The sequence below is a fragment of the Lepidothrix coronata genome, unplaced genomic scaffold, assembly GCF_001604755.1.
Source record: "Lepidothrix coronata isolate B3197 unplaced genomic scaffold, Lepidothrix_coronata-1.0 Scaffold128, whole genome shotgun sequence".
Classification (NCBI taxonomy): domain Eukaryota; kingdom Metazoa; phylum Chordata; class Aves; order Passeriformes; family Pipridae; genus Lepidothrix; species Lepidothrix coronata.
The window spans coordinates 1,649,258-1,676,264 of record NW_016690308.1 but is presented as its reverse complement, the minus strand read 5'-3'; the positions used below and the strand labels follow the sequence as shown (position 1 = coordinate 1,676,264).

Sequence of the window (27,007 nt, the reverse complement as noted above, 5' to 3'; positions counted from 1 at the left end):
TTCATAAACATGTTAACAGCTTTTATTTCACTGGTGCAAGGCCCGTGTGTCATCCACCACTCACCAACATCAAAACAAAACATCATCTCCTATAAAACAGTTTCAGAAAATTCAAAACAAAGTAACAGTGGCTATTATAAACTTCATACAATACTGTAAACCACTTTGTGTCATCCAAACATGAACAGGTCAATTTCTATCATACATGGCTTTCCCCCCCCCCAAAAAAAAATACCAGCACAACTCCAATACATGCCTCACACCTGGAAATGCGTAACATCACTCCATGACATTGATAGCTGTTCGTGCTTAGAACTAGTCATCAATTCACCCTAACAATATCATAAAATACAAAATTATATGAAAACCTACATTTACAAAGTACTGTCCCAATCCTGCAATCTATTCCATTGGGGTAGGTACCATTCCAACTCCCCTAAAGGCAATGTGGTATTTAGTGCTCCATTGCTAAAGATTTGATTGCAAACTCAGGGCACAAGTGGGAAAGGTTTAAATCTTTCCACAAGCAGTAAAACACTGCCTTATTCTTCTAGATTCAGTTTCAGTAGTATTTGCACAACCTCCTAAACCAAGACTTACCTATTTTCAATTACCTCACATTTAGGAAGAAAGAAGGAAAGGCTCTGAGTAGTCAGCAGAGAAATGGCTCGTACTGAAATGACTTGGGGCTGTAAGTTGTGCTTTAGTGCACGATGGTGATCCAAATGCTTCCAAGAGTTAATCATATCTTGCTTCAGTATTTACAGTGTCTGCTGCCTTCCTCTGCACTGCATGAGTTTCTCCACCACCAAATATCAGAGATCTTATTTCCACTGGATGAGCACTATGACATGACTCCAAAAACAGGATTATGACGACAAATACTAGGGCCATACTCTTCATAGTCTTTCTTGGTGTGGCATACTTGGAAAAACTCCGGCTATGAAAATATAAAACAAATCCCCTCAAAAGCGTAAGAACATAGCAAGTAGAAAAAAACAACAAATAAAAATAATGTTTTAACATTTCTGTAAATTGCAGCTTTATGACATGGTAATTACATTTTTGAAATATAATAAAATGAGAAACATTAGGATATGAATACAATTAATTAAGAAAAGTTTGTCTGGTCAGAAACTGCTTTTAAACACAACAATGAGAAATCCCATTTTGGAGACAGGAATTGCTCCCATTTTCCTGTATTTGCTTCTCCCTTGCACTTAAGACCACTGATTTGGATCCTATATTCCTGAAGTGCTAACTATCTCTAGTGCTAACTTTAAGAATAAAAGGACTATATTACAACTATCATATAAAAACTACTTCAGAACTATGTCAAATCACAATATCTTTACGCAAGTAAAACTCCCACTTGCCCTGTACAAATTTTATTGAGATAAAACTTGGGTTAAGGATTCCAGAATGTGACACAGTTTAGGCTGTCACAATGAAAAGTTTTAAAACTTAGTACTCAGATCAAATATACCCAGAATTCAACATGCCATAAAAATTTAAAAATTAAGAAGAATTTTGATAAAAAGACTTACTGTTGAAGCCAGCATGGAACCACCAAACCAAACTGCATAACGCTGCATGTGATGTGTTATCACTTGTACTTCCACTGGTTTGGGCTAAGAAAAACAGTTCATATTTAGTTGGTTTACAATTTCTGGGAAGATCCTTACAGACTTAACATGGTCAGACCCAGACACCTTCAACCCTCCATTCAAATAACTAACTCACACTTATTCCTCAGTCTGACATGTTCTCTAGATGACCATGTCATAAAACTCTTCCTGATAACTATGATGAAGGACACAAAAGTTAAAACCCTCTAGCCTACTGCTAAGGTCCCACATCTCCTAGAAGGGAAAGCAGAACTGCTCACAGTAACTTTAAGACTCTTGTAAAGACATGTCATACACTGCAAAGCTACCAATACATTTAACAACACATAAACATATACTATTGATTTTACAAGTGTATTTTCACTAGTGAGGTGCAAATTTTGACCCTTGATTTCCTTCACTACTCATGCAATTATTGCACTTGAAACGCTCTACGTACCTTTATCCGACCACCACTGAGTTCCTCGCTAAGCCGCAATCTCGCATCCACCACTCTCTTCAAATCCCTTTGCAGTCGTCGTCCAAAGTCCCTGAACATCGTGGATCCTCCTGAGAGAACCACATTCTGTGCAGAAATTAAAGACACGTGCTGTAAATCCAGCTTCAAGCAGGTTTCCCAACAGCCAACACTGCAGAGGTGACTATTTGGGTATTAACAAAATTAGGAAGCTGACAAGGTACACGAACGCCTTAAGCTTCATCCAATTCCAAGGAGCTTCGTGGTCCCCTACTTTCTTTTTTCTCCTTTAAATACATTTATGGAGAATGTGTTATTACAAAAGATGATTCCATTACAACAGTGAGCTAGTACCCCAGATGTGCAGAGCAGCAGAAATAACACACTACATCAAGAAGTTTCCCAGGCATGCTCATAATAAGCAGTTTTAGCCCTGACACCAAATAAGTCTCAAGTCTCGTCATACCACCTTAGAACTCAATTTGTTGACCTTTATTTTTTTATTTTAAGAATTAAACTTCCAAACATAGCAACCAGCAAGGTCAATGATTCTTCAAAAAGGCACCACACCTCCATAGAGGACTGCAGCACAGAGAAAAGTACCATGCCTTTCTCCTTGCCTGCCTGGTATTACTTAGTTTTCAGAGCAGAACCAAAAGCCTCTTAGCCTGGACTTGTACTTGGATTCTAAACAGGGGTTTTAGAATATCCCATCCCCAATTCTGGTAACATTGCAGCATCATAGACTAACGCAGAAGTCATTTCAAAGGTGGAGGATTCAAAACCCAGAAGATATCACTGGTGGCAGCAAAAATGCAATTCATAATCAGAAAAAATGAACTCTTTGTGACAAAACTGCACATGTGCCCCTGTACAGTGCTGCAACTGCAACCCCAAGTGCCAATTGGCACTTACTAAAACCACTCATATGCCTTAGACACGTCCACAAGGAATTCAGATTAGGAGTTCATCATACACAGGTCAAAGGATTCTCTCTCAGTAATAGTTTTTGACACTGCAGACCAAGACTGTGCATGTAATGAAAGAATCTCTGACCCACTGTTTTCAGCCTGCACAAGGATCTGAAGAGTCAAAGACATAGATAATAAGCACTCACAGTGCAGAAGTAAGTGCTTGGAGTTTAAGCAACAGATAACAAGGAAAATCTTGTTTGCATCTTGTAAAGTAAGAAGAAAGCTGTTTGTTTATTCATGAAAAAAATCCCTGCACATCATAAAAACACATTACAGTAGGAAAAACCCATTTCTTCACAGTTTCAGATTCTCACAGTATAAAAGAATGCATAACAAGGCAGGTGTGCTTAAAATAAAACCACACGTCCCCGTAATGTTACTGAAACATTTCCAAAAAGAAAGAGGAAGACAGAGAAGAAAAAAGGAGCCATGGGCATAAGCAGGAGCCAGAAATCACAGTTGGCCCTAAAATTAAATTAGGAGGGAGACTCCCCCTGCTCCCCCCATACACAAGAACATCTCTTCCCTGCCTCAAAGTGGTCATGCACTCCACATGGGAAAAGAAAATTGCTAATGGGGAAAAAAAGACAACAACCAACCTGAGTGATGAAATAGCAATTAAAAAGATGCCATCAGAAAATATTACCTGGAGATAATGAAGCTGGCGAAGACTGTGAAAGCAATAATTCTATTCAAAGCAAATTAAACTTCGAGCATACTCCATAAAGTGGACAACGCTACCACTAAAAACAGATTTCAGAACACACACGAGAATATTTTTTCAAAGACATCTGAGACCAACTCATGTAACTACAGTCAGCAGTAACACTGGGATGATCCTTCCAACCAGTTAGTTATCATTGCAGAGTTAGAGGCTAAAAGGTTACACCTTCTCCAGATTATGATTATTCAAGTACTTCTACACATCGAAATCAGTTCAACAATACACTGGCCAAGACGAACAGGAGCATCAGGGTCCACATGTTGAAAAGAGGAGTCACCTCACTATCACACATCTGGACAAGCCAGGCCAAGCAGGGTTTTGGGTATAGGTAATTAGGTGACACCAACTGTCATTACAGGATGGTTAATTATACAGTCACAGTTCCCCAGCTCCGTGCACTTCTTGTCAACACTGGACCAAATCTGTGCTAACTCTTTAGTAAAAGACTTTTCACATACAGGTTTTAGTAAGTTTTCTCAACTTGGCAGGTCAAACTTCTCAGAGGTCAGAGGCCTGGTACTCCTCACTTACAGTGAAAGCAGAATCCACATACACTCCCCACCCCTCAAGCACCACACCCACCACTTACAAAGGACAGGAGGAAGACAGGAAACGATGGTCACATTAAAAAAATACAAAACTAAACCCCAAAAGACAAGAATCTACCCCCCGCCCTCACAAATATCTTCTCTAGAATAACTGAGTAATTCCAGTTATTAACAAAAAACCTAACAATTGAGCACGTTGAATATGCCTGTTGAGCAAGCTTACTAGTGATGGTTGGGCTTTCAGCCTGCCTGGGAATTCTCTGGCCTCCCAGAAAAAGACATCAAGGAAATTAGTCTTTAAATATCTGTTTCCAGCTGATTCCTTTAGAGAAGGCTTCTTCTGATCTTACTCTGCTCAAACACACTTTGGCTGGTTTAACAGCTCTAAGCAGTCCACATATCTCTCAGCTAACACCAATTATCATATCTGCTGATGGAAAGAACCTCCAGATGATTTTTACTTTTACAGCTAACTGGTTGAAAATTAAAGTTGTTTCAAAAGAATGTGTTCCCTCAGAAGAGAGAGATGAAGACCTTCCACACACCTCACAAAATTAACCACGAGAAGTAAATAATAAAAGTGGGCTATTTCTGGAAGGAGACCAGGGGAGTGGATAGCAATCATAGAATCATTAAGGGTGGAAAAGACCTCTAAGATCAATAAGATCAACTCAGAGGGCTGGCAAGAAATTTCTCTCTTCTCATCCCTATCCTTTGCTTCTCTTATGAACTCTATGATACTGAGTTTCTCTCTGGACACCATTTCTGGTATTATGCATATACAGCACAGCCTTGCAAAAATATGAAGTTACTCAACAAAAGCAACCCAGTTACTGTAACAAAAATCTCTAGCTAAATCACGTTTACATAAAATTTCCCAAAACTTAAATTAGCTTCTGGAGAACTCAGAACTACCAAACACAAGGTGTTGAACTGGTTTGTGCATCTTCACACTGTACCGTGGTATAAGCACACTCTCAGCTGGACACTTCAGACTTTGCAGCACCAAACTGAAAAGCATCCACTGCTTTTTTCTGGTAAATAAGAACAACACAGCCCAGTTTCCCTTCCTTACAATTGACAGCCTAAAATAAAGTTAACATGACACAACCAGTCCCCCAGAGACATGTAATGAGAGGAATATATGACTGTTAATAAAAGTTATTATGGGTAAAAACTGGAAGGTTCACAATTGAGTCAAGCACGTTATTAGCAAGAGAATTAATTAAGCTACACACCTTGTTAATTTGGTTAAAACAGGCTTGCCAGCATAATACAGAGAGTATAAGGAGAAATATTGTACATATCAAACAAGAAGTAAATGCATTATGAGAAACACTATTTTTTCATATGTTTACTTTTAATGATGAAGAAACCATTTCTTTTTCCCTAAAATCATGATTTTCAATGCTTATTTAACAGTTCAAGTAACAGCAAAAGATTTCAGCATGACTTATGGTCGTGCTGTTCCGCAGCATGGACATAAGGACACAAAAGGAACCAGAAAATCTTGCAGATGTGTTGAGCTACTGCTAAACCAACTAGCAAGGGTAATGTTATAAATTTAATTACAGCAGTGACAGGAATAAACAGGGCTTCTCCTCAGTACTCCTGGGCTTCACTGACATGTTAATCAGTTGGGGCTTCCACTTGAAGCAGCGGGAATACCTTTCCCACGTCCTACCATCGGTGCCAATATGATGTGAATCCCCTGGCCTGGAAGTCTCTCAAGCTTTTCCTCACCCTCAGAGCCGCCTCACTAAGTCATTGTGCTGGAGCACAGGTCGGCAAACCCGGTTGAACAGTGCCACCTACCCACCACGCTGCGCAGCTGGAGCTGCTTTCACACCAAGTATTTCTATTTACCAGCAGCTCAGGTCAGAAGTGATGTGAGGGGGATGTTTTACCACCCCGTTAGCCTCCAGCACCCAAGATCTCTCCAGGCTTCGAGGACGGGCTGTTATGAGCTGGGCAGCCGACAGTTTAACTTGCTAAGTGAATGCTGACACAAGTTCAGTCCAAATCTTAATTGCAGGAACAAGCTCAAGTTCACTATTGCCCACAACAGCTGCATACCCAGTCAAAAAGTCACTTTTTCCTGAGGAAAAGAGCCAATATTGTTAAAATCCTGTCCCTGTGCACCTGTGTTTCCACAGAAAATCTGGATGTTTCATCTACAATAAAACACCACACTTGCCAATACACTACAGTCCCCACCTTAGGCAGTGTTTTCAGCTTGAGAAGTTGGCTTAAAAGTTGGAGATCAAGGATGTTACCACTTGATCCGCCATTAATTGAATCATGAATATTTTAGCAGGCTTGGCTAGGATTTGTCAGAGACACTTCTGATAGAATTTACCTGTTTTCAGATGTCATTTATCTTAAATTCTTTCATTCATATATTTGTGCCAAAAACACAGCAGAGAAAAGCTGAAAGACGTCAATTGCTGGAACAGCCAGTGACCCTACACTCAATATGCTTTGTACTGGGAGAAGACACAGACCTCAGTTAATACTGTTCTCATCTAAACTCTGGAACAACCTGGGGAGACACTCTGGATGGGGAAATGGGAAGATGAAGTAGAGTGTGGAATAAAAGCAACAGTTTCTGAACCTGTTACTAACAACAAAAAAAAAAATCTGCTTTTATTAGAATACCAAGAAGTTTTTAGAACTTTTGAAAGCCCTCTGCCCACCTTTAAAGTTATTATAACTATATTCAGTAGGAGACTGGTTTTTGACACAAAGTGTCAAAACTCGTGCCCTAACTGACAAACGTTGGGACAAGTTTCAGAACATTTCCAGGCTGAAAAGAGAATTTTAAATAGCAACTAATCTTGAAAATTTCCAACACTAGCACCTTCTGTGGCTGTAGCACAGAACAGATATTCACCACTGTGTGCAGGAGTTACACTGTGTTCAAAAGGGTGCTCACAGAACTTGAAAGCTGGGGAAAGGACCCCGTTGTTGTGCAGACCACAGTCCCCATCGTGCTACTGCACTCTCCCTGTAATTTCTCTGCATTTCTGTGATATCAGCTGTATTCTACACTATATTAATTATGAGAAAAGTATAAGTAAAGGTTGTGGAACAATACTTTAAGAAAAAAGGAAGCTACAGAATTCTCAAAAAAACAATAACTAGATGAACTGTACACCATTCTTCCCAAAGAATGCCAAGGGTGATGCAATGTCTCACTGAGCCCCCCGAAAGCAGCACTTCTAGCTGCATGCAGGATGGGTCATTTTTCAGTGGAATTCAACACATAGGAACAATCAACACAGCCAAAATGCCAGATTATTTCAGCCATGTGGTAAGATCCAAAAATTACCTCCTGCATAATTTCATTTGAGCACTCACTTTGAATTTCATTCTGTTTTCTGAAGATTTGAGTTTGCTAACCAAAAAAAAAAAAAAAACCAAACAAAACAAAAAACCTACAAACAAACCAGAACTACCTTTTTTCTTCAAATTTCAGTGCAAGTCCCCTGGTTTCAAACCCAACAGCCTACCTATCTTCTATTTTGGCAGAAAGCAACTCATTCCAAGCAATCCAAAACTCTCAGCTCTGTCTTAGAAAATATAAATCACTTTTTTCCAAGCAGTCACATTAGGATGGTTTAATCACAGGAATCAGAGAGTGCATTGCTGGCAACCATTATACAATTAAAAAAGGTTTCATCATGTGTGAAGGGATGTTTGTGCTTGGTATCGAGCAGCTGCAGGCTATGGGATCTTGTAGAGGCCCAGAAAAGTTGACTTTAGTTGAGGGATGGATTGTGGTGGTGCATCCCTGCCACCCCAGGCCACACTATGACCTGAGAAATGCTCATTAGGCCACAGCCTTGACAAACTGCACTTGGACTAAGCCCTCCTGAGCTTAATAGAAACACTGCCTGCTCCCAGGAACTAACAGGTATCTAAGGAGCACCTGTTTTTTAACCAACAGCTTTGGAAACTTATTTTTCTTGCCTGAATAACAACCCAAGTGGAATAATATTTTTCTTACTGTACCTTCAAAGTTACCGACTCAAACTGAGATCAGGAGGGAAAACTACTATGACTACAGCCAACTCTCTGATGGCCCTATAAACAGTGGTCCAAAGTGAGATCCTTTTCTGGATCAATGCTGAAACCAGGACTGACATCCCTTCAGCTGGATCAACGCTGAAACCAAAATCAGCATCCCCTCACCTCAGCTGGATCGACTCTGGAATCAGGACTGGTGACTTCTTTTTCTCTCTTTTTTTCCTCTCTCTTTTTCTCTTTCTTTAATTCAACTCTCCCTCTTTAATTCTTCTCTTCCCTTTTACCCTACCCCTTTATCCAAAACCCACTGCTGTGTGCTCATACAGTAGGTCAGGGACTAACATACTCAAATCCGTGCCAAGTGTGTAATTTACTAATAAAACTTTCTGATTGCTTGCAGACCCTCTGACCTTTGTCACTCCTTTTAGACCATTTACAAATCTGAGGTGCTTCCTTCCCCTTAATGGTACGTTGTCACAGATCTGGCTGAAGAAGTCAGTCTTATGAAAGTTCTGCTGGTCCAAACAGCAACATGAGGTAAAATAACTGGCCTTGTAAGAGAGATGTTGATCAGACTGGGAAACAGGGATTGTGGCTATAAAAACTCAGAAAGAGAAATACCACAGGACGTCAAAAGATGGCTTGTGAAACAATGATTCCGAGGCTACATGCTGCATAAAATCTGCAAGAAGTGTACTCTTAGGTATTTTCTGCAGGAACACTGAGGAAGAATCCAAATGCATCTGATGGAAAGCCAGCTCCAAAGCACAGGGCCTTGGCTGGCCACCACGCAGCACCTGTGGGCAAGTGACACTGATAAACCCCAGAAGCTAAGAGAATGTATGAGTGGATTATTTCTGCATCCATACTCTATTTTAAACAGTGAGAACAGAGATGCTCGTCCCTTTGCTGTGACCTTGCTTAAAGAAGTTGGCAACTATTAGCATTAATAATCACTCACATCTATCATTACATTCAACAGTTAATTGTGCAACGTTACTTTAATTAAGCAAGTAAAATGAAAAACAAAAAATGAAAAAAACAAAGTCTCAATCAGTGGCAAGGCAAGGGAAAGTTATTTGTCTGCTGATTATGGTGAGCCAAGAGTAACTTAACCTCAACTTATAAACAACACTTTCTGGAACTCAGTATTAAACCTCACCCTACCAAGCAAAGAAGCTGCTGCTCTAGGGCAGCTTTGGTCTTTCAGGTAAAAAGCAGACACAGCACAACCACACATGAAGGGTTTCCTAAACTCTTTTGCAACATATCTGAGCTTGAAGCCACTGAAGACCTCTACTGCAGAACTCACCTCACATAAAAGCCTCTTAAATAGTTTAACTTCACATTTTAACCTGCCCCACAGATTTGCTCTGTAGTGCTACATCTCACTCTAGATTACAGAGCATGTGAACCAGACAAGTAAAACAGACTGCAAAATTTTAATAGTTACAAATTATCCTCAGATATGACTTCATTGGAACTTAATGGTCATTCTAACTGCTGAGGAAAACTATCCCCTTTTACATGAGCAAGAAAAACTCTCCATGCTGCTGCTTTATGCCATTATTTCCAAAAGGGCATTGCTGCTGCACAAGCAGAAAAACGGGAAGCAGAGGATGCACTGCCAATACAGACAGAGCTTGCCATGGACTATGCACATCAGTACCTTACTTTTTACTTAAAGATTCAGGGACTGAAAGTACTCTCTAGACTACAACCTGGGCAGGTTTTAGCTGGTCTAATTGTTGTCTCATGTATTTTATCACTGGGTTCAATACTGGCTAAAACTACAGAGAGTGGGCAGGTACAAGACAGGATTACAAAAAAAATAATTTATTTGAAACCACTACTTAATAAAGTAAGGGAAGAAGATGAGTGAGAGGGGTGAGATCATGACCTAACCCTTATAATGGGCAAAAGTCAAAGTCCTTTATGCATAAGAATTCACATTACAAACGTCAGATACAAATAACATCCCTCTGCCTCAGTTCCTCACGAACAATACTTACCTATGTATCAAGCCATTACAGATGCTCTTCTTTCAAAAATAAAAAGCAGCAAATATCGACTGGCCTTTGGAAGTGGCACTTTGTTTAACTTGAATTTTATTTCCATAATAATAACAGATTACATTCATCTTACAGCAGAAAGACCATACCTTATATAATGGACGCCGGACATCAATGGGACAGTTCTGTATAACTTCATCAACTACATCCGAAATGGATTCCATGAAATCAGGATTAGCAAACTAAAATGAAATAGAACAGGCATTAGATTTTTTCATCCAAAAAATGGCAAAACAAAAAGGCAAAAATGAGACTGTGGACAGATTTTGTAATAGGGGACAGGTAGGAATCAGTCTTGCTCCCCACTTATTCTACATTGCAACAGATGTACTTCTGTACAAGGGAAATGAAAATTCCCTATTCTGCTGAGAAACTCAGATTCTTTTCCCTGGCCATAAATTCATTGTCTACAATTTATGGACTATAGACCTTTTAACGAGTTTGAGTTCTCCTGCAATATTAAAATACTGTTACTGTGCAGTGTGTTCCTGCTTTTCCTTTTAAGTGAGAGAAAAAACATAAGTGTGCAAATTGGAATGCTTCCCTGTAAAAAATTTTCAATCCTACTAAAATACTTCGTTTAAATTCTCACCAGAAAGTCAGAGTTTTTTTCCAAGAACGAAAAGTCTGTAATATTAAAAAAGGCATAAAACAGTCTAAGGTTTTGAGTGGAAGGCCCCATCAATGCCAACATCAATACAGCACTAATGTAAATTTCTGCATTTATAAATACTAGAGAGTCAGAGTAGCTAATGCTAGAAAACATTTTTAGTCTAGTGGCAACTTTCCACTTAAAATTAATGTGATCTTTAAAAGAAAGAACAGTTCATAGATGAGGTTTTGTCCTTTCAGAGATTAAACCCTGAGAAATTAAATGAGTTCTCAATACATAATAAGGTTATTCTAAATATATTATTATATTCTAAATATATTATTATATACCTTAAAAACTTTCCTATAGGTGTAGAAGCCACGTGGAGACTTGCATCCTAAACTCATCCAGTATCTAACTGGATGAGTAACAACAGTCAAACACATCAAACATATATTGAACTGAGTGAAATTAGCCAAAGAAGTTGTCATGGAGCTCAGGAGTCATAAGGATGATGGGAAAAATCCCCAAGAATGCAAGCTAATTTCCACAGTAAGAATTAATCATGGAAGAAGCTAAAACATGAAGCCAGGTAAATTAAAACAGAAGGAAGCAGCAGTGTGGCTGCACACAGAGAGTTCTCATCTAAATGAACTACAGCCTGAAAGCTCCCGAGCTCTCCATAAAGATACTGATGGAACAGCAGGGCAAAAGGAATAAGTAGAAATGAGTTATGGCATCTAAAGCAGAGTATAACATGCTTGCTGAACAGGGACAAGGGAAGTGGCATGTGGTATTGGAGTCTGCTAGCCAATACCGTATGGCTGGAGAACAGCAAGTAATATACCTAATTTAAAAAGTAGCGAAATAATCTGGATAACTACAAACCCCAAGGCCTAACTTCAAGAGCATTAAAGACTTCAGAACAAATTCTGTAAACTGAAAATAGGAAAAGAATACAAGACAGCTTTACCAAAGGCAGCTCTTACCTAGCTAATCTGATACCCTTTGAAGTGAGGACTTAATCGGCCCAAGAAGAAATTCTCCTTGGATGCAATACATATCATCTAGTGTGTTCTTCCTGTCTAGAAAATCAGTTCACGTTGGGAGTTTTTTTAATACAGAATCAAGAAACTATCAGGAAATGAAGAAAATGGAAATTAGTCCTTTATCCCGTTCCCAATAGTCTTTGTAGAGACTATGGAAAGAGGAGCTCTTAAAATGATGTCTGACATGGGATTCAATGCCTCTCTATAAGATCACATGGATAAACAGCAGGGAGGAAAAACTATTTAGCCCAGAGATTTAATACTTGCATACTGGCAGAAGATCAGATGGCCACAAACTGACCACAACAGATTAAGGCTGGAATTTAGACAAGAGGTGTCTGAAAGAGGTTTTTTAATAATCTTCTGAGATGAAGAGGGTAGACAAAGGGAAACCAGTGTTAATATGGATTTTAATAACAGGATTTAATAGCATTACAGACTATGAGTGCCTGCAATAAACTCAATGAAGTGTGTAGGAACAGGCAGGACCTTCTCTGCTATGCTGTAATGTACTGAAACTTGACTCTTCCCCCTTCACAATATCCTGAAGCTCACTTAAACTAAACTACCAAAAATCAGACAGACAAGGTACTGTAATGTTTCCCAGAAATGTACATGACCTATGACCACAACAGCAGATATTTCAATGGACTTCTCTCAAGAACAAATTTATCATGCTTTATAAATTGACTCAGCATCAAAAGTCTGCATCAAATAATTGGAGTATTATCCCTGCAATGCCGTCATGCAGAGTAGTGCCCAAAGAGATTGGCAACATAATCAAATACTCAGTATAAAGGCAGACTGCTTTAAAACAATGCTGAAAGAAAGAGGAAAATATTCTATCAAAACTGTAACTTCAAACAATTTCTTCTCAACTTCAGATTGCCTTTAAAGAAACAGAACAAGATGTTTTCAATGTTACATGGGACATTAGAAAAATAAGTCTCTGCTGTGCTCACGTTTATCTGTGCTGATGTTACCTGAGACTGCACCTGGCTCGCAGTCAGACTCACTGGTACCTCCCTGCCACGGGATGGCGCACAGGCACCGGGAATGACGGCACTGGGAATGACGGACCGGGAATGATGGCACTGCCCTCTCCCTCTTTTCTCTCACTCACCGGAATTTCTGTAACTTCACACTGCTAGTTCTTATTCTTACCTCTGGATGGAAGAAAATTTCAGGTCCGAGGAACCTTTCATAACCAACATCTATAACAAACTTGGTTTTGTTGATTGCATTGATGCCAGTGTATTGTTTGATCCACTTTCGAGAATCTCCGTCGTACTTGGCAAATTCTTTCACTATGTCAGGGCAAATGTAACAGTATTTTTCCTGTTAAAGAAAATGCCACGCATTAAAAATAGCCAAAACAAACATTACATCGGTGAATTAACGTGTCAGAATCAGAAAACAAAACTATGTGAGCATTTTTACAGATGGGGCTGTTCAAGAGACTTTCTCACCCCAGTGGCTACTGCAGACTCAACCCCACAAGCCAAGGCATGTGGCCCATCTTTCCATAAGGCTGACTCAGCTAGATTAGTCTCCCTCAAAAGAAAAACATCACCGACAGTAGGTCTGTGACAATAAAGAAGTTCAAGGGCAAGCTTTCACTGCAAGATCAGACCCACACAATCGCCCTACATTACCTTTTTTTAAAAAATTAAATAAAACAGGTTTTAAGCAAATCTGAACTTTAAAATGCTGATTTAATCCGTGGAACATATTCACTGCAAATATTTACTTCCTCTTTCTCTTTCCCCCACATTTGATTTGATAAACCACCAGAAGTTTGTGTAATTACAATACACTGTCTACATTTGCATTTTTAAGAGAGCCACTGGCAACTTTTAAGAGCCAAAAAATTAGCTCACAGAGATTTATGTATGTATTTACTAAGAGATAAAAATGGGTGTACCTTTATGGCTTTCGCTGTCTCCAGAGATTGTTCAGGAGGAATTCCTACCTCCCTTTCCCTTAGGAGCTGTTGAATAAAGTAAGTAATATCTCTACCTGCAATAGGAATATGTTTGATGCAACTTCCAATTACATAGCCTTCTGCCTATGTAGCAGGAGAAGAAAAAAAATATATAAGGGAAAAAACTATTGTGTATCAATAATTAACATTCATTTTTATAATACCCTTTTAATTAAAACTAAAATCTTGAAACTGTAAAATTACTATAAAAACGTGAACTCCACTGCAAGGTGGGTATTATTTTTATTTAGAAGACCTTGATTATCATATATAAACAGATATTATCTAATAGATACACAAGTAATAACCAAAGTCTTGCACACATCAGAGTGAGATCAGATTCCTTTAAGGAGTCATCTGAAAAGCAAATGTAATATAAATAGACCACTTGTATCCTGCTTGAGAGTGAAAAATCAATAGAAAAAAAGTACAAAATGTATTAAATTGCTCAGACAGGAAAAAAATCAAATGAAGTAGTATCTAACAATAAGGACAATAAAAATAAAAAAATCTATTTGCTGAATTTTTTTGGGACGCATTTACTGAAAACACTGCTGCTGCTGAGCCACATTATTTCTTCCCTTGCTTTTGTTACAGTTTTCAGAGTTTCATACAGTAAATGCTGTTTGTTCACTGCCCATATGACAAAAACACTGAGCAGACGAGGTTAATACCAAAATGCAAGATGAAGCTAAGGGAATCAAATTTTCATTTCTGAAATGAAACCTGATCATTCAAGCACATTACATGCTTCAAAAATACACAAAATGACATAAACAGAACAGATGTCACTATGCACAGACAGTTCTGTATTTTTAACATCCTCACATAACTAAACTGATGAGATGGACCATGTACATGAACAGGCATTTATAAAAGTTTGTGGTTGTTTCCATACAAGCAGAAACAACAAAACACAATAAAGCAACAAAATGTGGAGACAACAAAATAAAATCATACAAAAAGCATGCATTACCAGCTATAGTAAACAATCAAAATGCAGGACATCCAGAAAGTTAGGACATTTCTGGATGGTGGCATGCAGAAGACCCAAAACCATGATAATCATTGATATTAAACAGAACTGAGGCATCACATTTACGCTAGACCAGGTTTTACACAGAAATAGACTTTAAAAGGTGGCCTGATGGTTCCTTATGGTGACCTTCCTATAGTCTGCAAACTAAACAATTACATAATTAAGCTCACATAATAAAATACATACTTTTTCAAGAAGAAAAACCCAAACCACTAAAAATTTAAAAATACGGTTTCACTTGACACTTCCTGTTTAAATCTACAGTAAATAAACCACCACTAGTTTCAAACTGCAGCCTGCTACATACCACAGGGATGACATGGGTCACTCCATCACCACTGTCGATGACAATTCCAGTCAACGTACGTTCCCCAACCTGCCGTGACGTCCAGGAGGCAGCCAAGGCCAACACTGCCTGCACCAGAAAGAGTTTATAATTAGAAGCAGACAGAGTGCAGAGTGTGCTAATTTACAGTCTCAGAAAGTACTGTTTCAAACACATTAGACATGTGCATACAGATGACCATCCATTCTGCAGCTACACCGTACTTCAGAAGTACACATTCACTTTGTTCACCTGAACAGCAATGTAAAGTCCTGGGATGTTAAATGACTCAAACATGATTTCTGCAAGATACTCTCTGTTTTCTGGTGTGTTCAGTGGAGGCTCTGTCTGCAAAAACAAAGAGTTTCGAAAAAGTATCTCAATTGAGTTCTTCATTGATTAGCCTGGTATGGTAATCAAACTTAAAATTCTCAGTGCACTCAAAATAGAAAATTTCAAATGGAATTTAAGCTGTTTGAAGCTTTTAAAAAGCAGTAGCTGACCTGCAGCAGCCTGCATCAATAAATTAACAGAATACAGTTACAATGCAGCTTTAAAGATTACTTTTTCCCTCCCACCCCACTCTCATTGCTGAAGAAATAAAAGACATAGAGAGAAACATCCTCCAACAGAGCTACTCATGCTTGGAAAATTAGTTTTCCTCTTACAAAAATATTTTCTTACCAGGTCTCACTAACTCACCATTAAAAAATAGTGATCCTCAGGCTCAGCTCGAAGGTATTTAAAAATGACCTGCTCCATGAACCTCTCCATGAGGTCCCAATCTTCAACAATACCATGTCGTATAGGCCACTGCAGCAAGAAAATGTGTCAACACTGGATCATACAAGGATAAACAAACCCAGGAACAGGCTACGTCCCCAAACCCTTACATCTTCTGAAGCAATGAAAACACCTCATCTCACTGTTATCTTATCAAACCCTCCATTCTGACTTTAATTTAGAGGCATGATTCGAAGTTATCTCCTGCTCCCAGGTACTTCAAAGTACAATTCCACCTTGCAGGACTAGCAGTCAGAGTCCAGACTCTATTCCTAATACTGCTATTAGTCTGTTGCAGAACCGTGTTTTAATCTCTTTTTGTATAAATTTCATAATTTCTAAAGTTGAGAATCATACTTGGCTCCAGTATGCCTTCCAAACTATAAAAAGAAATAAAGACCATATAGGCTATGTATTTTTTAACAAAAATTCTGGCAGGGATGATGTTTACATTTTGTTCAATGTTAAGAACACAGTTGACATTTAAGTAACACAGAAGGATGTATAAAATATGATTTTTTTCCACGTAATTCATAAGCCAGTAACACTTTGTAAGTACAAGAAGTCCTTTACTAGGGCATGGAAAATATGATTCACAGAAAAGCTGCATTGAAGACAGCCCTTCACAAAACAATTGTGATACTCCCTGAAGCAAAAGTATCCAAGATATTTCCCAATTCATAAGCCATGGTAAGAGGATACACTTTTAGCAAGAATTTAAATATTCAGTGTATATGGCTATTTTAATAGCTCATAATTTTGAAGACTGAACAGCTGCACGGTATCAATGGATATTTACACAAGCACTAACCCCACAGAACAGCACCAGTAAAACAGACATTTAAAAAAGGGTAACGCCAACGAACCCCATCATGCAGTTTTTAAAAAGTAACAAAAACACTTTACAAAAAAGCAAATGTGTGTTTCGAATGGCTATCCAGAAGTCCTAGAACATTTTATAGTAAAAATGTGAAACTTGGGATAGACTTTCTAAGAACTCTGCTCACCTTTGTAGCATAGGTAGGTTTATCTATGGCTTCATCTCCTATGAAAAAGTCCAGATCATCAACACCTTTCATTACCCTCCTCTGAGCCTGGTCCCCTACTTTGGCCGACTCTCGGATTGCAATACCTTAAAATAAACCCAAAAGCCACATAAAAACAAAATTACAACAGCTAAATACCAAATGATGAATGTTTATTTACTTAAGGATTATTTTCCTGAAATAAAAATTGGGATATAAAAAGTAGAAATTATGTAAGTGATCTACTGACAAGCCAATATAGCTGAGTTCATTCTCACTTTATCTCACAGGATTCTGGTTCCCCATCTCCAAATAATGCAAATAATAACTAAGAGATAATATTACAAATGTATTCTGTTAGAGACTACAGCTGTCACTAAACCTGTACAAGAGCAGCACTCCAGTAAGTAACATGATTTTCTGAGTTTCAACTTTAGAATAAAGACGAAGAGCACAGCAGAAGAAAAAAATAAATTGTGTACTTCAAAAATAAGTACTGGAGTCATTATCTTGGTTGGTGAGAAAGAGGAAAGAGGGAGGGGAGAACTCAATTTGCAGTGCTACAGAGAAATCTTTGGAGACACTTATGCTTCCCATTAGCAGGCTGGAACTATCACTGAAATTATCAGATGATGGCTGCTGTAGGCAAGAAGATGAGACAGCAAAAATCAAATCTGGGGCAAGCTAAAAATAAAAATGGAATCAAGTACTGGTAAAACATAACCTTATTTATATACAATTTTCTTTTAATAGGTCATAATCAGGATCTAAATAACATGCAGCAGAAAATGCAGAGTAGACTGGCATCATCCACAAACACACCAAATACTATGAGCACCAAAAATTACTCACAGGCAAACAACTCTTCTGTAAAAACATTTACACCCCAGCAGGTTTACAGTTGTACAAAGGAGGATTTATAACAAATTCCCAGGAAACTCCTGCTATCCCACTTCTTTAACATAAGACATTTAAATCTTTACCAGTGGTTTAGGTTTGAATTTTTTACAATACTTGAAATAGTGAGACTATAAGCAGTACTGCAGCTACACCTGGTAAAGAACACATGTCCCCTCCACCTCTTCAGTCCCCAATTACCTTTATTTCCTTATCTTTATACTTCCTATCATGAGTACCTACAATGCAGTCTTGATCCATTAATAAATAGTTAATTGAAAAAGTTTACAAAAACTAAAAGGCAGTGTTTAACATAAACTGACATAACAGATGCTATTATAGATGTAAATACATAATGCTATGATTTATAGATATATACAGCATTTTAGAGAAACTATTAAGATGACAATTAAAATCAAGAACACCAGAAAGATATATAACATTTTAAACAATTTTAACATTTAAAAAAAATTTTAAAGAGTAAATCTGTTCAACAAAAATATGTTAAATATGCAAGAACATTTTAATTGGTAAACACACACACAAAAAAGAACATTTTCTAATAGGAACAACTTTTTTGAATATTACACTGTCTACAGTCCCAGACAATGTAAATAAAGCAGACACCACCTGCACTTTAGTACTTAATTTGATTGGAAGCCTTCCCCAGATTATCCAGGCTGTAACCATGGTGTCAGGTAGACAGGAGGTAAATTGCATTCTGTCTACTCAAGAGTCCTGGCAGAAAAATAATGGAGATAAAAAGGAAATTGGACTGGAGTTCTCTTCATCTTTGTCATAGCAACCAGGAGCTGGTTTAACGAGCAACACTCCTGGCTAACTGCAAACAAGGAGTTCTGTTTAGCTACACTCCAGCCAGAGATGCCAACTCAATGAATGTCACTTCCCAGATGGACAAGGGACTACAAGGGCTGAGTTGGGAGCTGGAAGCACGTCATTTAATTCTGGAAGTGCTCAGTGAGAGCACTGTATATTAGCATTTGGAGGGACAAAAAATTACTCACATGATGGGATGATGAACTGAGGTTCTGTATTTCCTGCATAGCCAAGTTTCGTATACCTAGGGGAAAAAAAATTATCACAAGGTCATTAGATGCACTTAGATGCAAAAAAATAAAGGAAAAAATACTTTCAATTCACTCCATTTCTTGAAGTGAAGGCCAAACAATCACATGCCATGTCTACATTTATGCTTTCAAGTATCATCCTGCTAAGAAGAAAACTCAGAAGTGGTAAATGTTTTAGGTGTTATTTATTTTTCAGACACCTTCAGCTTACAAATTTTGGTAGTGGTTTTTTCTGAACTATCAAATCTGAAAACTCAGCTCTTACTTTCTCCATCTTGTTGGAGACCAGCTATGACAAAGGACTGCCAAGCCACATTCCAACCTTTGGTACAAACAGGGCAGCGCAGATCTTACCTTTCAGACAGCTACCATGACCAAAGGTGGCAGACTTTACATATTTGTTCAATATTCCCAAACAGAGAAAAAAAAAAATAAATAGCACATCTCAAGTACAAACCACAATTGAAAACTCTCGTTACAATCCCGACAAAATTCCCTTTCATGCCTTGCACAAACCACTCACTTTGTCACAGGTATAGATCTGTGTGTGATAAAAGACAAATACTACAGCAAAGCCTGCACTGATGAAATGCTTTAGAAATGGGCAGCAGATGGTATGAAGCTTTGATCATCTCTTTCAATATACATATAATATCTATTTTAACAAGTAAAGGATCAAGAGCAAAAAAAAAAAGAGGGAAGAAGAAAAGGAAAGAAATTTTCACACAAAACGTAAAAATCTCTACATGGTGAGAGTGGCTGCAACTACTCCAGGACTTCAGCAACTAGAAATAATTAACATCTCAGACTATAAAAAACTTCCTAGGGGAAGGGGAGGGTGGGAGAAGGGAATAGAGAAAAAACCCCAACAACAAACAAAGCAACAACAACCAAAAAAACACACATCAGAAACAGTTAAAAAAAAGTAAAAAAAACAACTAAATCAATTGAATACCTGCAGAGACTGATGTCTTTCTTGAATATTGTCATTAGATTGAAACAGAAGTACAACAGCAGCATGATTTGAGGGAATTAACATTATTCACATCCATTTTTACCATGAAAACCTAAAGCCATGACATTCTTAAATGAGACCAAACCCAACCTAGGTCCAAATGTAAATTTAAGGTCTTTGTCTACATCCTACTCTCAATATTTGCAAACAGTATTATGCCAAACCCCTAGGTTTGCTTCTTCGTTAGCAGCTTGAACAGTAGGTTACCTTTTATAGAGCATTTGGTATAAAAACACTCATTAAGAGTCAGTTTGCTTAGATAAAAGAATTAAAACTGATTTAGCACCGACCTTGGAATTAAACTATTATATTTTCAACATCTCTTCAAAGTTATAGTTTCAATAGACTTCAAATAATAGTCAAAAAGCCATTCTCCCCAAGGCTAAAAAGACAAGGACTGCGATCTGGGGGCAAGGGTTTGTTGGGTTTTTAATCATCATTATAGACATATGCTTTCAGTCCAATCCAAAGTGTTTACACACTGTGGCTCTCAGAAAAACATAATCAGGACGTTAAATTAGACTGATTTGTAAAGAAGGTCATTAGTACTAAGAATTCTTTTTATGATTATTATTGCATAGATTCTTCACATTTTAGAATGAGGCCTACCTAGGGAATATTGTTAAAACATAACAGGCAACAACAGGAGTTACATGGGATTTAAGACCCATTACAGGATACGTCCTCTTTGCTTCTATCTCAGAAATGAATTTTGACTAAATGCACACAGTAAAAACCAAGGAAACCATTTTCTAATTCAAAAGACCTAGTTCCAAGGCCTAGAAATGGCAATTAGGCAGAAACCTCATAAGAACAGCCCTTCAAGCACCAGTGACAAAAACCGAAAGACAATATATACATATACATGCACAAACAAGCATGTAAATTTGAATATATACTTTTTATACCATTTTTACATAACTGTATGCATGTACAAATTAAAAGGTCCCTGCAATCTAACCAGAAGTCATTTCTTAAATTAAACTCTGGCCAAGAGGAGAGTTCAGTTTGCCACCTTTTCCCCCTCAACACACATGCTAAACTCACCCTCACTCATAGTATTAAAAAACACCCTCTAAAAGTCAATTTGGGCTACCAGTCTGTAGCAGCTTTACCTTCCTTCTCAAGTAGGGATTGGATCCCCCTATTAGAGTAACTCGTAAAGTTACCAAACCCCTATAGTTCAATATTTTACAGACTGATTTTTAACCAGGGTTAATTCACCTAGTGACAAAACAACAAGATAAGTTTATTTCTCGGTGCAAAACAGTTCTCTTCAAAGAACTCATCTCACAGAAGATAGCATCTAGAAAGATTTCGTTTGCATGCCATTAGTCCACAAAGGACTAATACTAGAACTATGAGAATAACTAAATTCTCAGCTCAATGGTGAAGCAAAGAAGTGGGGGGGGAAATCTGTTAAAAAAAAAAACCTATTTGGGATCAAACAAGACACAGGCCATATTTCAGGTGTTTTGACAAAGCCAAATGGAAGGGAAACTGAAATTTCTCCCAAGACCACTGAGGAGGAGAAGGAAAACAGATTATACAGTCATGCTGCTCTTATCCAGCAGCCTGTTTACTCAGGACATGGAAGACTCAGTCTCAGACTCCTGTTCTGCCCAGCAGGACCCAAACACATTCCACCTCTCACAGCCATACTCAGGAGTACATTAAAGTGTTTGGGTGACCCACTTCCAGGACCTCCTACAGAAATTATTCCCTTTCATACAAGATATTTAAATATTCACTGACCAGAAAGGCTCTGGACTTAAACAGTTAGAAAGGTTGCCTGGTCTCCAGTCCCTTCTCCAATGAATATTTAAGGATCTAAAATACAGTTTTCTTTCTCCTGGGTTACAGCCTAGCAGACTAATGGTAATGCAACATCTTGTGATCTGTAAATTACAGAGACAGCTGTAGGGAATGTGTAGATAATCAGTATTCCAACTTAATTTCATTAAAACTAGCAGATTTATTGCTGGTGAGACAGAAACCTACTGGAAGCTGCCCAAAATATAGGATACTGGAGACTGCATTAAAAATGAGCAGAAAACTGATCCAGTAGACAAAGGCTATTCCATGCAAAGGGATTTGGAGGACTACTAGTTTTTTAAAAATCACTGGAAATTATATATTGTGGAAACAGTTTCTAAAAATAGCATGGTCTCCTCCATACTATTTTTCCAAGGTGACGAGTTCCCACACAAGTCAGTTCTACCTGCTTTTGCATGAGGATTGGTCTAACCCTGTTCCCTTCTGAGGTCCCACTATGGAAAAATGGAAAAACTTACATCAAGAAATGACTGCAAAGATCTACAAATGAACTGAACTTGGAAGCAGATGCTGCACCCTTAACCACTTTAGAGAGTGGAGATATATTTTGGAAAATTCTTACTAAGGCATGAGATCAACATAATCTAGGTATTCAAAATCACAAACTCATGCAGTTGCTTTATCCATCTGAAAACAAAAGACATCCAATTTTTCTCTGGACAAGTGTGCAAAAGACCCAATCCCAGAGATGAATATTTTAGCGTTTCCTCACTTTCTACTGCTTTTTGGCCCAGATCTTTAAAACAATGTATTATATCCACACACACACCAAAAAAAATCTCTGAAAAGATAGATTTGATATGGTTAAAAACAGCAAAAAGCTTTAAGAGAGCCCTGTAAACACACAAATAATCACCTCTCTAGAGAGAACACTTTCTCTGACAGCTAAGAGGCTGCATAACCAAGTGATTACTGTCAGAACATCTGTAGTGCCACAGTGCCATAACAGACTCTATTATCTTTATTACAAATATGACTGAGAAACTTGCAACACAAGTTCTTTATAAAGATCTGGAAAGGCACGCTTGAAATGAAGGAGAATGTGATGAAGGGATGGGAACAAAGAAGGGATGAAGGAGAAAATATCAAACAGACAAAATTGTCTGCACAGTTTACCCAAGAGCATCAGCAGCCACTATAAGAATAAAAAGTACATTAGAGCCAATGGGTTTTTTGAGGGAGTCTAGCATTTTACAGGACTGAAGCCTGTGATTATAAACAACAATTAATTATCTCAGGCTCCTTAGACCCAGAACAGCAATTACAATAATGTCTGTTCACAAGTCTCACGTGTGAAGAGCAGAGGTAATACCTGGTTGAAGCAACTCATTAGGTTCTGAGGTTCCAGACATCTTTAATAGCTCAGCAACAACATCAAAAAACACCTTAAGCTTCAAGACCAGTCCAGCTCATTTCTCCCAGAAATCAAGTAGTTACCTCCAAGCTGATCAGTAAGACTTTGAAAAAGTAATTTTTCTTTACTACAAGAAAAATGGAGTCGCTTCAATAAAATACACCCAAACCAGAAGTACTCCTCAGCATCTGCAAATACAGAGACTTGAAGAGAAGACAGGTATTTTAAGACATCTTTGTTTTGCACATCCACCTACTAGTGTTCTGATGTCCCACAGCTAAATGCCAATTAATAAAAGTAGTTTATGAAGTTTAAAGCTACTGAAAACAGCAACTCCCAAAGGCCTGGTAGTCCTAAGAAACTAAAAATAGCATGCCCTTCTCACAAAAGGAGTGGTAGCAATGTGTAAACTAATCACGAGGAAAACATCATGCAGAGAAAATGAAGACGTAGTGCATCAAAACTGCAGTACAAGTAATTTGCAGATACTAATGGAAAAGATTACAGCAAATTATTATCACTGTCTGCAAAATTTGTGAATAAAGAGTGATCAGCTTATGACAACAAAACTTAAGTCATCTATCCAATACATTAAAGGAATGTTATCCTGTCCTGCTATGACAATATGTTTCTCACTGAAGGTCTGTACCTATTTTCTATACACCTATTCTTCCTTTTTTTGAGAAATTCCAGGATTTGCCAGGCCTGAGGCCTGTGGCTGCACATAACAGTAAATTAAGCCAGGCTCCTTATGCACAAAACAACAGTGAAAAAAAGTGTCCTTTAACAAACTTCTTAAAACCCCTTACATGAAAAAAAAAAAAAGGAATTAGTGCCTGGACAAAGCACTTCATTGAGTACCAGAAATGTAAGTAGAAAAGTGCATTTTATATGCACAATATTCCACAGTGCATGTCTGTATATACCTTTTCATTTCTGCTATGCTCTTCCAAGTTTTTAATCTCAAAGCCCTTTCATGAATAATTTGAATGAATTGTTTGAAGCTTGCAACCGAAAGTAGATTCATTCTAACAATAAGAAGGTTTTCAGCCCACACAGAGGAAAATTCCAGAGCATCAATGAGTCAAGCTACTTGTTCTGGCTGCTTTTGTTCAGTGTCTTATTTCTTCCTGAATTGTGCAAGATAACTTATTTCACATTCAATAATCTCTTTGCTGGAAAGTCTTCCACATTTGAGTGCCCTACAGCAAAGTCAAGCAGAAGTCCCACCAGCAGAGACATCATGTTGTCTCCTATGAATTAAGATCAATCAGAGGCACTGAAATTCAAATGTTCACCATTTGGGAACTACCCAAACCCTTCCTGAAACAAAACTGTACACACAAACTCTATCAGTTTTACCCATGTAAGCACTGAATAGACTTTAGAAATTCTACTTCAATTAATATTTATCTGAAAGGACACAATAAGCCATTTCCTACCCTTATTTATTTTGTACAGCTGTTGGTCAGCAATATCTACTACCAGTGTAACACTGGAATTACTCCATAAACTGAGAGATAAAGGCATCTCCTGCAAAAGACAGACACTGCATTTAATGCATTTTCTGGATTTTATAGTTTATACTGTATCCTTTTTAAAGGATCCACCTAGACCTCCCATTTCTCTCCAAAACTGTCAAGTAATGATCTTGTAACACAAATAGTTGTATAAAAACAGATATTTACAATAGCTTCAGCAAATAAATAGAAGGAAGCTGGGAAACTATCAAGCAGTATTTGATGCACAGGCAGAATTACATGAGATGGAACCTGGTCTCTATTACCCCTCCTAAAATTTCCAGCTGTGGACTCCAGTATTCCCCACTGAGGGGACAGAGCTGATTTCTGGTAAGCTAAGGTATAAACAGAAACAGGTCAAGAGACTTCTAAAACTTTTGTGACAGTTTAACAGACATATTTCAAAATGGGACACACTTTTCCAGGGGAAGGCAATGTGACACCACAACACCAGAAAGTGCTTCCCGCAGTTATCTAGGGATTGGAGTTTCTTTATTTGGTTGGATTGGCTTTGGGTTTGGTTTTTTAAAGATTGTTCAGTTCAGGAAATTCTAAAGATAACTCTCCAAGTATTGAAGAAATTAAAATAGTGTTGCAAATTCCCTGTAGAGGAAAGGTCTATTATTGGACTAATTTAATGCAATCAGTGACAAGCCTGACAAGTAAAACTACTGGATGAATAGTTACTTATGGACAGTTGTCTCATCTCCTCCCCTTCTCAGACCTGTCTGTAACTGTTGGGCCAAAGGAAAGATGTTAGCAGAAGCACACCAGAGATTTAGTATTACCTTCATTACAGCTCCCTCTGACACCTCCCACTCCTAAGACACAGCAGGACTGGTCTATTGGATGATGAATGGATTTTCTCTAGCCACAGACAGGTAAGAAAGACCCATTCCTGAAAAGCCTTCCGAGCACAGCCTCTGCAATTCAGGTTTCGTTTTTGTCCTCATAGATGTGAGTTACAAAAAACTTGTGGTTTGGGCAAGTGCAGAATAATTCTCACACTGATCTGACAAAGGCGAAGAGACGACCTAATGACCAGGAACACCAGGTGTGAGGCAGCCAGCTCCCATCTCACCGGAGGCAATACCTGGAGAGGCTCACGAAGATGCACAAGCCAGGTGCAATCTGGCAAGGTCCCTGCGGTCGAGGTGCTGTGCATGGACACAACCTCAGCCCAGCGAGCACAGCTCACCTGCCTCTGGACCACTCTCAGCGCTGGTTCGTGGCTCCCCGGCAAAGCGAACGCGTGTCCCCTCTCTCTGTTTGAAATGAGCCGTCCCCAATGTTAGCGTTTTAACCGCGCACTAGTTAAAAGCCAGAGGACGCACACAACTGGACCCCAGAGGAGAAAAGGGCACACGGAAACACACCATCCCCGGAGGCACACGGCGGGGGCACGGCGGGGCTGCCCCGCTCCCAGCTCCGGAGGAGAGGAAGGGCAGCAGGAGGAGGAGGGCAGCGGGGAGGGGAAGGAAAGGGGAAGGAAGGGAAAGGAAACCCTCGGCCACAGAGGCGACAAGTCCAGAGGGCACCGGGACACACGGCTGGAGCCCGGCCCCGAGCGACGAGCCCTCGGCGGCAGCGGGAGGCGGCGGAGGGGCGCGGCGCGGAGACACCCACCCTCCCAGCACGGCGGCAGCCGGTGCCTTCCCCGCACTCACCCGGTGCCGCCGTCTATCACGCAGGGCGGCAGGCAGCTCGCCATGCTGGGGAGCCGGCAGTGCGGGCCCTACGCCTGCATCCAGGCGGCCGCCGGCTCCCCCGGCTCCCCCGGCTCGGGCTCCATGCGGGCGGGCCCCGAGCGGCCGCCCGGCAGCGCCGCCCCCCGCGCCTGCGCCGGCGCTCGGGCCGCCATGTCGGGTCAGGGCAGCGCCCGCGGGCTCGGGAGGCGGACGGGAGGCCGCTCCGGGCCGTGTGTGTGTCCGTCAGCAGAGCCGTAGCTCCGGGCTTGGAGGTGTACTCAGAATCACCGGATCCATTAGGCTGGACAAGACCATCGAGCCCAACCTATGTCCCTACAACACCGTGTCAACCACACCATGGCATTCAGTGCTACCTCCAG

General features: G+C 39.2%; 1 protein-coding gene across 1 annotated transcript; it reads right to left on the bottom strand.

The window, feature by feature from the left end:
* On the bottom strand, window positions 1-26,738 carry ACTR3B (ARP3 actin related protein 3 homolog B). Its single transcript, XM_017826541.1, has 12 exons — window positions 26,607-26,738; window positions 19,152-19,207; window positions 17,212-17,336; window positions 16,124-16,234; window positions 15,674-15,769; window positions 15,404-15,511; window positions 13,998-14,141; window positions 13,238-13,411; window positions 10,522-10,614; window positions 2,068-2,193; window positions 1,548-1,631; window positions 1-940 (listed from the first exon to the last, which is right to left on the bottom strand). Exons 1-12 carry the CDS (start codon window positions 26,648-26,650, stop codon window positions 845-847), a joined length of 1,257 nt encoding a protein of 418 aa, XP_017682030.1. The 5' UTR covers window positions 26,651-26,738; the 3' UTR covers window positions 1-844.
* Between the last annotated feature and the right edge of the window lie 269 nt (window positions 26,739-27,007).

What these genes read in the sequence shown, in the direction of transcription:
- ACTR3B (XM_017826541.1), bottom strand. Translation starts at nt 26,650, where the DNA reads ATGGCGAGCTGCCTGCCGCCCTGCGTGATAGACGGCGGCACCGG. An exon ending in AACCTACCTATGCTACAAAG is followed by an intron (nt 16,235 to 17,211) that starts GTGAGCAGAGTT and finishes TTCTTGCTGCAG; the next exon opens with TGGCCTATACGACATGGTAT. An exon ending in TGACCCATGTCATCCCTGTG is followed by an intron (nt 14,142 to 15,403) that starts GTATGTAGCAGG and finishes CCTGCTACATAG; the next exon opens with GCAGAAGGCTATGTAATTGG.